Raw genomic sequence first — 12149 nt, forward strand, 5'->3', positions numbered from 1 at the left:
ATGTCTTCACAGACCAAGCCATCCAACAGACCACTTATAAATTAGGTGGCTGAAAAAAGGTACTTCTCCTTTCTGACATCTCAGTTTTTTCATCTGTAAAATGAGGATAATAATATCCACCTCTCAGCATTGCTTTGAAAATTAAATAATGTTTATGGTGCCCAGTCCATACTGGACATTCCATAAAAGTTACTCCTATGCCCCTGCTCTCTCTCTCTTTAGCATTTAGAAGGGGGTCTCCTTGGGCATAGAGGGAGAAATCCTTTCTTCTTTTCATCATTTTTAGTTTATTATACAACTAGGCTCTTATACAAGTTCTAACTTTGAAGCATACCTGGAATCTGATAGAAAAGTGTGTTCTTCTTTAACATACCATGATTGTGCAATTTACTAAATTTCTTTATAACCTCTTCCTTCCTACTTTTATCCCTGTAAAAGAAGTATGGTAATAGTCCTGCCTGTCTCTTCTCATTGTGTTGTGGGGATTGAGTGAGTCACTACAGGCATTCCTGCCCACAGAGCACCCCATATGAAGGCAGTGTGTGAGCAGTATTCCCTCTTCCTTACTTTTTCAACTTAATGAAGGTGGGGGCAGAAAGAGTAGGAAAGAAGAGCACTGGTCTACCACGCTTTTCCTAGGTCAGAGACTGCCATGTCCACTGCTTAAATGTGTTGATTAGACTTAGCTTTGTGACTACCTTGACAAGTTCTTCCATCCACAGCTATAGTGAGGCCTTTTGGGCAGGAGCAATAATAAGTTCCCATGGCATTGTGACAGATATGGGAGCAGGGATTCCCTGCTGCACATTCATCTTCATCTGAAAGAAGAAACAAAAAGACCCAATCAGTATGAAGAAGCCCTACTTTGAAGGAGTTATTAAAGTTGGTGAAAAGAGTTGCTTATAGAGGCCAATGAATGAATCAAATGTAACAGGAAATGCTCTAAGTGCCACAGGATGGAAACACAAAATAAAAATTAATTTGGGGTCCTCAAATTATCTGAGAGTGAATAAATGGTTAGATTAATTCTAAAACAACAATGATGACAGCTAAGATATAATAACAATTTATTGTGATCTAAATGCTTTTTACCTACATTAACTCATTCCTCAACATTCCTAGGAGCTAAGTATTTTTATTCCTATCTTCATTTGCATGATAAAACTGAGGAACAAAGAGGTTAAGTAAATTGCTCAAGGTCACATAGGTTATTATTCGAAGAGCTGGGATTTGAACCTGGTCAGAAGAGGTTAAGTAAATTGCTCAAGGTCACATAGGTCATTATTTGCAGAGCTGGGATCTGAACCTGGGCAGTGTAGTTTCTAAAGACCACCTTTTTACCACTATACTACATTACATTGCCTACCAGCAAAAAGAAAGGCACTGTGGGGCTTCCCTGGTGGCTCAGTGGTTAAGAATCTGCCTGCCAGTGCAGGGGACAGGGGTTTGAGCCCTGATCCAGAAAGATCCCACATGCTGCAGAGCAACTAAGCCCGTGTGCCACAACTACTGAAGCCCACATGCCTAGAGCCCGTGCTCCACAAGAGAAGCCACCACAATGAGAAGCCCACGCACCGCAACGAAGAGTAGCCTCCACTTGCTGCAACTAGTGAAAGCCCATGTGCGGCAACAAAGACCCAACGCAGCCAAAAATAAAAAAAATAAATACATAAATTTATTAAAAAAAAAAAGCAAGGCACTACGTATGCTAACTTGAGCTCCTCAAGTCATTTACTTAGCTATTTACTTATCCGTGACCCTCTTGCACAGGTACTTGGATGGCACAAGGCTGCTTTAGTCATTAGTCCTCCACCCACAATCCAGCCCTATCCTACGATTAAGCAATTCTCAGGTTAGGTGACTTAGAGATGAATTACTGCTGTTCCACATTCATGGCAATCAGGTGGCCAGACGAAGTCCAGTGTTTTGTCCCTGTGTTCCCTCTACCCCTTTACTTGACCATGATCCTTGACACACTTGATTGTGGACTAATCGGAAGAGCAAGGGCTTTGTATCTATCTTAAATTCAAATCTAGCTCTGCCACTAGATAGCTGAGTGATCTTAGGCAGTTAACTTCTTCACATCTCAATTTCTTCACCTGTAAAATGGGACATTTATAGGACTGTTGTGATTCTTAAATATCTAGCAAAATGACAGTAAATGTCTATTAAATGGTAGCATTAACAGCTTAATAAAAAATAAAAATGAATAATTTATTTCCATACTTACCAGCACAAAAGGGTCCAACTGAATCTAAGGCAAACCCAGAGGGGCACTGATTACTGCGATCTCCTACCATAGAGAGAAAAGCAAAATTAACTGGCTTGTTAGAACATTAGCATCTTGTTTCTCCCCAGGACCATCTTCTCTGGGAACATATGCCAAGGATGGAACACATGACATAGCAAATGCAATAGGTGAAAACAAGCAGAATGGAAAAGTTTTACTGTTTCTCAACCAAGAACTAAATGAATCATAATACAGAGATTGTTGGCAAGCAGCCAGCCACTGGAAGCAGATTTTCTGTTTAAGTTGTTTACATTAATCAAAAGAAAATTAATCACTCTTTGATAATGAAAAAGGATCCAAATCAATATGAATGCCAGGCATAACCACAGGCAAAGTCCTATTCTTCCAGCCATTTACTTATTCTGTTTGTTCTAGAAGTAGGACTGCTATTTTGAAGCCACTTAAAATAACTTATGCCAGTGAAAAACAAACTCTAGTGAAGAAACCCTCTCCTTTTGTAGATCTCCTCCATTTGTACTGTGAAGAATCTGGGTCTAAGTCCTCCTAGGTGTAACCAAGTGTTTTCCTTCCTGGTAGTCAAAGCAAGAAGAAACAGGCATATCATTATAGCAATAGAATAGATTTAAGTTAGATGTCAGAAAAAAAACTATTAACAAGAATAAATAGGTTAGGGAATCTCCTTGGAAAGTAACTCTGTTTTGACTGGTGTTAAGCCGTTTAGCAAATATTTTTCAAACGTTATTGAGATGCAAAAACTTAAACATTTTTCAAGTTAACAAAGTAATCTCACACACACACACATACACATACCTTAAAAGACAATCATTGATATAACAGGTATAGCAGATTTCTCTCAAGGGAAATTTTATGTTCAGTTCATATTCAATCTCTTAGAAATTATCTTAGATTTTCCTTCAATTCTAAATGCATGAAACTGTTTATTTTTACTATTGTTTTAGGTGCTCTTCATAGAGGGAGTCTGGGCATTCATTAATTTTTCAGATTCATTCTACTTTGGAGAGTCTCAATTACAATATTATTTAAGCCCTGCTGAGAACATGAAACTGTTCAAAACTCTTCTGTACATTTATATATTTGGAGGGTGGAAGAAACATGCTCCAATGAAAATATTTCCTTGACTAGAAAGCTAGAGCCCTACTTGCTATTTCTAGGCAATCAAATTGCTATAAACCATGAAGCGAAAGCAGAGAGGTTCATGATCCATTTCCACCCTGAGTGTAAACATGACCCTGAGAGCATCCAAGCCTTCCTGCACCTTCAAGGGAATGGGGACAGGATGGATGGGATAGAAACGTCCGGAGCATGTTGCTAAATGATTGTTGAGTGTCATACAGTACTGTGAGCTTCATGTGCTGTATTTCGAATGAAACCTCAGAACTGCCCTACTCCCATCATAACCAATTTTCAGATGAAGAATCTGAGACTGAGGACATGTAAACTGCTTAAAGTCAAAGTGCTAATATAATCTGGAGCAAGGATTTAGATGCAAGTCTGTGGGACTTTCAACCACTGAACTCAAGAATACAATTCAGGTGGTGATTATAATTCATGCTTCATTTTTATTTACTATTCAAACATTTCTTAATGCAGCCAGTATGTTGTGTACAGCACTGTGTTGGGGACGTAGTTGTGGAAAAATGTGTAACGTAAACATAAATTATTATCTGATAGAAGCTTTAGATTTCTGGTTCTAAATGGGGAGATATCTTCCATGGAGTGGCATCTGGGAAGGTTTTTGGGAGAGACTTTGGTTGTCATTATAATGACATGATTTAATAGGGAAGCCTATTTAAATTTAGGGAGTGGAGAAGACCCTGGGGAAGGTTTTAAGTATTGCAATGTGTGGGATAACGATGCAAGATGAAGATGTGTCCCTTGCCCTGAAAAATTGTCGTGGAAGCGAGAAAGCTGTTGGTAATTATCTAAGGCTAGAACCATCTTCCATATATTAAACGGTTTCTTTGTGTGATTAAAATATACAATGAACTTTCCAGAAATGCAGCTGTCATATAAATGGGTGGTTGATTGTACATTGTTTTATTCAGAACATTACCAAGAATTACTCAATGTTTTTTAAAAAAAAATCACACTGGGCCTCTAAATATTGGTTCAGCCATGTAAATACTTCTCTCTTAACTTCCAGTGTAGTAATGTCTAAAGATTTTCATATTGAAATACATAATATTTTGTTATCAACTATTTTCCTTTTATTTATTCTTTCTGTTGTAATTAAATCATGTTATTTTGAATTATATTATGATTTACTTTTTGACATAGTAGGGAGACAATACAAAATATTTGTTTGTGTTACAGTAATGTATAATTGTAGAGACTTTAAAAAGTATAAAATTCCCTGTAACCTTGTCACTTGGAACAAACTACTGCCAAGATTTTGGTGCTTTTCCCTGCAGTCACTTCCATCAGTATATACTTCAAAAAATTAAGTTAGGATCCTTTACAGACTAACAGTTGCCAAACTTTACTGATCGTAAAATCTCTTGGAGAGCTTATTAAAAATATAGATCCCTCTGGTCCTACCCCAGTCAGAATTGCCAAGGAAGAAGCCTGGGAATCTGTGTTTTTAACCAGTATAAAGGTTTCCTTACAATCACTGTGATGTGGGCAACCCAGGTTTGGATCATATTGTGTACTATTTTTCAATGATTGTTATGTCATGTACATTCTCCTTTGTCACTTGTTTATAGCTATATTTTCAATACCTAGAGCAGTATCTGGTATACAGTAGGTACTCAATTATTTTTAAATGAATAAATAAGCAATCATTAGAATACTTTTGAAGGAATATTTAGTTTAAGAGTTTATCATACATCTGTGCCATCATTTACATATTTACCTCTTTCAGAACATTTATTCTTGGCCATTTCTGTGATTTTCTTAGGGCAGACTCCTAGAATGAGATAACTAAAAAGATGTGAACATTTGAGAGGCTACTGATACATACTGTTTTCCAGAAATGTCAAATCTACAATCTCTGCTGGCAGTGTAGGAGGGTATTTGTTTCCTATACCTCTTCACTACTGAGTGGTTAGCCTATATTTTAATCTCTGACAATGATAACTGGAAAACGGAACCTCATTGTTTCAATTTATATTTCTTTGCTTATTAATGAGGTACAGTTTTTCACATTTATTTTGTCATTATTATTTCTTCCTTTGTGAATTTCCTGTTCACAGATTATGTATTTTTCTATTGGGGTATTTGCCTTTTTCTTATTGATTTTTAAGGTTCTTATATATATTAAGGGTAATCATAGTTGTCCATAATATGTAATGCAAATAAGTTTAAATATACACAAAGAAAAACTATATATTTTGTTTTTCTCCCATGAGGAAGCTTTAAAAATTTTATTTGTAGTTAAATTTCTTTTATCTCCTTCTGATTAATTTGTAAAACTATAAATATTTTTTATAACTATATTTTGAAAATAATTTAATTTTAAAGATATGAATTCATATAATTTTAAAAAATTTCTATATTTGTGAATTGTCTTGACTAGTAGTTTCCAAATGCCAGAGTAAAGACCGCTTACAATAGAATCATTTAATTTTAAAGATATAATTTTTAAAAATTTCTATATTTGTGAATTGTCTTGACTAGTAGTTTCCAATGCCAGAGTAAAGACCGCTTACAATAGAATCATTTAATTTTAAAGATATAATTTTTAAAAATTTCTATATTTGTGAATTGTCTTGACTAGTAGTTTCCAATGCCAGAGTAAAGACCGCTTACAATAGAATCATTTAGGGGCTGTGTTAAAAATACAGACTCCAAGGCCCTACCTTAGACTAGCTAAACTAAAATCTTTGTACCTAGAAATCTGAACTTTCTTCAAGCTCTCTACAATTCCAATTGCATTGTAACCATAGGTTTAGTCTAGACCCAACAAAGAGAAAGAACATACTGGTCAAGCAACTAAGAATGCAAGCTTGCTCCCTGGTGGTCAAAGAAATTGCAGGTACACAATTCTTGCAACTCACAGGAACAATATCAACAACAAATGGGCACCTACATCAGATGTAATTCATAGAATTATAGCATCCAAGGATAGTAAGGGGTTTTAAATGTCCTATAATGTTTCCTTCTATTGTGGGACCCAAGTCCCAAGGAAGGTCTTAAACCATAAAGACTTTCAAGCACGACTGGGTAGAAAGTATACATGACTTTTCAAAAATCACTTTAATGTCTCTGGTCCCAGATGATATAAATTCATTTTTAACTAAAGTCTTGTGCTAAGTTATCTTTTAAAAAATTATATGGAGTACTGGAAAAAGTAGAAACAGAGGTTAACTTTGAAAAGTAAGTATTACTGGGGAAAAGAAAACATAATTCTTCATTCCAGTGGCTCTTTTCTTTAGTCCAAGTTACCTTAACATGCATGACAATAGTAAAATGAGGTGGTGGTGACATGTGGTTTGAGTAGGTGTAGGGCTACGGGTTCTACTGGCTATGAGGCTTCGTGAATCTGTGATTAGCTCAAAAAAAATGTGAATATACTCCTACATTACTATGACCTTAAATTTGATGAAGCAGTTCAGATAGATGCTGAAGAAGAAAACAGGCACATGCACAACTGATGAAAGCAAGAGTAAACAGTGAAAATGAATTTTAAGTGAATGTGCTGAGCATGATAAGCAAAATGATGGTTAAAATCTACTTGCATCTATTTTAGGAAAGCCAGCACAAAGTAAAACACATACATTCACCAGGCCACTCTGAATCATTTGAAATGTCTCATGGGAGCCTAAAGTTCAAAGCTAAAGTCATTCAAACAGTTAGTGCCTATAACATAACCACACGCAAGTATCTCCTAGCATCAAAACCCCGCAGGATATGGAATGCTAATTGTCGTGTTGCCTCTTACAACTGAAAAGGAAATCTCAGAGTATAGACACATCAAAGCACCACACAGCATAGGGAGACTGCTGAGATCAAGGGAAAGCAGTTCAAAAGTTATAATTTCCAAGAACAATAAATGACAGCTGAAATGATTGCCTCCCGGGTTTTAAAAGCTGCTTTTAAAATATGGAAACTTTTTTTGGCTAGTTTAGGTTAAGATACACCTTTACATCATGCTTCAGGAATTAAAAAAATTCTGTCAAATATAAGATTCAGAACAAGAACAAATGGACTTTATTGCCCAAAGAAAAATCGTTGACAGAGGATATATTTTTAAACCTCTCTGTGTATATAGGCTAGAACAGTAACAACTCCATTATGCCATCTGAAGATGCCTATTAGTAAATTAAATGTACTAGAATGCCAATGGGATTGGCCTTACCACAGGACTTCACCTACGAAACATGGGCAACACACATGAAAAACATGTTATCGTGTTCAGTCTATACCTTAATATCCTTATTTTGAATGGCATCAATGCGATTCTTTTACCCATTTAGAAAGGACTGCATAGCTTAAAGAGCTGTACTTTCCTTTAACCAAATTACCTTTGGAAATTGAAGCATGGATTTTAAAACCCAATGTCTCTTCTAACTGGTTGTAGTCAGATTCCACAGAGGATGCATGAAGTGTTTCTACCAAGAAAGGCATTCTTCCCTGTGCCTCATCATAGAAAACAGTGTGGTTCCATGTGTATGGGACGCTGATGCCATCAACGGTGAACAGCCGGGTTGAGTAGGCATACAGCTGCCCAGGACCTGTTTGAATGTAGTCCTCTGTGTAATCCTAAGAAAGACAGTACAGATTTGAGGATTAGCATGGCTCATCCTATTTTTTTTTCTTGAGGGTACTATGAGATGTAGAATGAGATTAAAAAAAAAAAAAGGCTTAGGGGATAAAAATATATAATTCTAAATAAAACTGTAATTGTACAGTAGTGTTCAGGAACTAAAATTTGAACCTTTTAATTGTAAATACCTTAGTTTCATAATTTTAGTGTCATAAGTTATACTTTAATAAGGGATTCAGTTGTAGGTCAAAAAAAAATGTGAAAGGATGATTGTTACCATTCTTTAATTTCTGGAATACTTCTAAGGATGGTCTACAAAAACTTTAATGCAAAAATTAGTATTCTCTTTGTCTACAGAAAGTTAAACAAATGGCTTAAATCAACAAAGCTGTGATCTTGGTCCTGATAAGCAGGGTAATAAAACTACTAAGAGCTTATAAAGACTTGTCCGTAAAGATTTTTAAACAAAGACCAGATAGCCATTCCTAACTTCAGTGGTTTAGACATTTACTCCCCAAAATGAACAAGTTTTCTGCACTCTTTTACTCCTACTCTTATTGTTACTCCAATAAACAGCGAAGGCAAGTTATCCTAGCATTTTACCTTCACAGTGACTTCAGCAGGTGACTGCAGCTGCAGGACATAGCCACTCACAACGATATCTACCAGCAGAGCTCCATCGGAATCCAAGCCCCGCGCAATGTGAGTCATCCGCAAGATTTCTCCTAGGAATTAGAATTTGTTCATTTCAATAGTAATATATATATATATATGGTTTGTGTAAGCACAGAGCGGATTTACTTTATATACCAGTTCAGCTTTGTTATTGTACTTCAAACTTGATTAAACACAGATCATAAGAGAATTAAATTAGCACTTCGTCCCTAAATTAAAGACTTAGGTTGATTGAATTAAGTTGATTCTAAAATCTCTTTTTTTGTGGCAAAAATGTAGCCTATGGTTAGGTGAAGGATTCCACACTTTTAACTCACAAGCAAGAGAAAGGCAGTTCTACAAAAATGGATCGCTTGTCTGTGAGAAGGGATAGAAAGCTTGACCAGGCAGACTGGCAATAGCCACAAGTCTGGCCCCAGGGCTTTGTTCTTTCGGATGCTTTAAGAAGTTGCAAAGGGGATCTTCATTGCTGCGTGCGGGATGTCCCATGTGCCACAACTAAGACCTGGCACAGCCAAATAAATATTTTAAAAATACTTAAAGAAAAATAAGAAGTAGCAAAGGGGCATCTTTGTAAGTGGATTGCCATACAGAGACCCACATGTCTTCTGGGCTTATTAAAGCTATGCCCTCCCTCAGCCCTTCTTTCTCAAAGATCACTGCTGCTGAGCTGACCACCTTCAAAGATGTTAGAAATGGAGGTCTATAAAAAGCTGTAGACCCTTGGAAAGGGCCATGAATTGCTAATAAGTATTAAGACTAAGGATAAAGTGAAAAGTGTTTAGATTTGCTTGTTTTCATTTCCATTTTTTTGATTAAAGAATCTCTATAAGATATCCTAATTGACTCTCAGTTTCATAGACAAAAGCCTTTAATTAATATTAGCAATGGCTCATCTTCCTGCTGTTTGGCCTTCAAAACCCTCTCTAAGGATTTAAAGAGAACAGATACAGGAAAGATGATGAAAAAAAAGCTTTCAGACTATAAAAATCACTATACTATTTGAAAACACATGGCCTCTTATAGACCCACGTCAGTAAAAGTTTATAGGAAAATATAAACTTGCTTTTATATCATTTATGCTAAGATGGCAACAAAACTTTGAAATTATTCTCTGTGGGAACATATAATGTATTTTTCTTAACCATCAACATTTAAAGCAATCATATTTTTAAATAGTAATAGAATAATAAGTTCAGCTGGTACTAACCAGTTGCAAATTCCACTTGGGTTTCTCTCTTGAAGACCGCATTGGTGAGGGTAAAGCCATTGACTGCTTCTCCTATTTCCTTTGCTGTTGTCCAATAAATGGGATTTAGAATGGAAATTATCTTTCTCATTGCTGGACCTAGAGAAAAAGGGATAAATAAGATATCAGAGCAAAATATTTACAGTCCATTATTATTATTCATAGCATGTTATTCAAAAGGATGAATCCTAAATAAACTTGAATAACAACAAAATAAATATCAGTATCTCATGTGTCTTTAAGTGTTTACCACTGGGATAAAACTAAGGACTATTATACTGATCATGTAGTAGTAGCATCCTCTAGAAATTTTAATAATAGGTGAAAAAGAAAAATATATGTTTTTAAAAAGAGGCTTAGTAACAACTTTTGTAAGCAAAGAGACTTACCAAGACTGCGAGGTACATTGGTAATTCTGGCATGTATTATTTTGGTATCAGAGTTTGGGCTATCTGTTACTGTGGCGTTAAGGAAAGCAATTCCAAATTCGACATCATTAATACTTCCAATAACACTTCCTCTGGCTCGCTGGGGCCCACCTATTGCGGGAAGAAAAAACATTCTTGGATAAGGGAACAATTTCATCAACATTACATGGGAGAAAAGAAAGCCAGTATTCAAAGATGCTCCAAGTCTTCTCTCAAACATTTAAAAGATCATATGACATCTGAATTTAAGAGTGAAATACATAAGATTTCAAAACATTCTACTCTCATGTAACACTCATCAACCCATATAAATCTAGGATCCTTCCAATCTACGTACATCATAGTATTAATTCACAGTCCAAAGAATTCAATCGGCACCCAGTCCCAAAGCCTAAATAAAGTATGTATTTGGTGATGGTGATGAAATAATGATAATAATGAGAGTTTATTGAGCATGTCATGTGTGCTACAGTAAGCACTTAATATGCATTAACTCTTTAAATTCTAGCAAACATCCTATAAGGTACTTTTGAACAGCCACAGTTTGCAGACTAGGAAAATAAAGTTCAGAGAAATCAAGTGACTTTTCCCATGATTACCCAGCTAAGAGGCAGTAGAGTGAGGATATGAACACAGATCTGCTTGTCATCAAAACACATATTCTTTCATCTATTGCCTCCTTCAAGAGAACATGGAGGGGAAAGGAGGGATCGCCAACAAAACAGCTCCAAAGTCTTGTGACAGGTCACTGTCAACATAAATGTGAAGTATCTAAGGGTTATTGTTCGTCTTGAGTTTCAGATCAAGGGCTTACCAAGCTCTTCATATTACAAATATATTGGAAAATGTTTAACTTGAGAAAAATTTGAGAAGAATATTGTACTTTTAACATTGTTGCAAAATTCATACCAAGACAATTATGTTGAAAAACAATCATACAATCTTTTAAAAGTAACTCTACAGTAATTTTATGCCTTCTTTCCATTGTTCAACAAAATTATTGGTGACTAACACAGAACTGGTGGTTAAGGAGTACATGCTTTGACAAGAGAGGGAAACGTACTGGGAAGAGGCTAACAGTTAAATTTTAAAATATTCATTATTTAATGCCTTTTAATTGAATATATTTTAAAACAATCGCTAGGTGGTTCAGATATTGTTATCATGTATTATATACTGGGGAGAAATACAATTGTATTCAGTCTGAGAAAAGTCAATAAGTAAAGTGTTTCACCATTTTAATTTGCATTATTTTACTAGTGAGAGAAAACATTTTTTTCACATTGATTCACCCTTCATGTTCTGGATTATATTCATTTGTTCATCAAGTACTGAGGATAGAATGGTAAGAAAGAAAATAAAAAAGACATGAAGCCTGCCTTCATAGCACTTATGTCTGAATAGGGGAGATAAACATTAATTAGAATTCCACAAATAAATGTAAAAATGAAATGTATATCTTAATGAATAGGATATCTACTACTCAGGGAAGTCTGAGAAGGGGGTAAAAATAGTTCGAAGATCTGAAGAAAGTTAAGGTCTTAGCAAAGTCAAGGAAGGCAGGAAAAGGGCTTTCCTTGTAGAGGAAACAGCATGTGTCACCCTTTTGGGAGGTGGTGGCTTGTCACATCTGAGAAGCCAAGAGTAGCGAGCTTAGTGGGTGATGGGAAACATGCAGCAAGATGATGCAGGAAAGTACACAGGAGGGCCAGTCAGGACCTGGTCGGCTCCATTTGTTCTTATCCTTAGTCCTAAGCAGGGCGAGAGAAGGGTAGAAGGATTACTAATTTACTTAGTTCTCTGGATCATTACTAAGGA

The 12149-nt window shown here is 35.8% G+C and overlaps 1 protein-coding gene across 1 annotated transcript in view; it reads right to left on the minus strand.

Moving 5' to 3' along the window:
* HMCN1 (hemicentin 1) overlaps positions 1 to 12149 on the minus strand; it is a 522545-nt gene that overhangs the window by 50619 nt on the left and 459777 nt on the right. Inside the window, exons 94-99 of the mRNA XM_033853373.2 lie at positions 10293 to 10442; positions 9865 to 10002; positions 8583 to 8704; positions 7738 to 7975; positions 2231 to 2293; positions 699 to 818 (exon numbers count right to left, since the gene is read on the minus strand). Coding sequence (XP_033709264.1) covers positions 699 to 818; positions 2231 to 2293; positions 7738 to 7975; positions 8583 to 8704; positions 9865 to 10002; positions 10293 to 10442 — 831 coding nt within the window. The remainder of the gene's footprint in view (positions 1 to 698; positions 819 to 2230; positions 2294 to 7737; positions 7976 to 8582; positions 8705 to 9864; positions 10003 to 10292; positions 10443 to 12149) is intronic.

Source organism: Tursiops truncatus, chromosome 1 (assembly GCF_011762595.2).
Source record: "Tursiops truncatus isolate mTurTru1 chromosome 1, mTurTru1.mat.Y, whole genome shotgun sequence".
NCBI lineage: Eukaryota > Metazoa > Chordata > Mammalia > Artiodactyla > Delphinidae > Tursiops > Tursiops truncatus.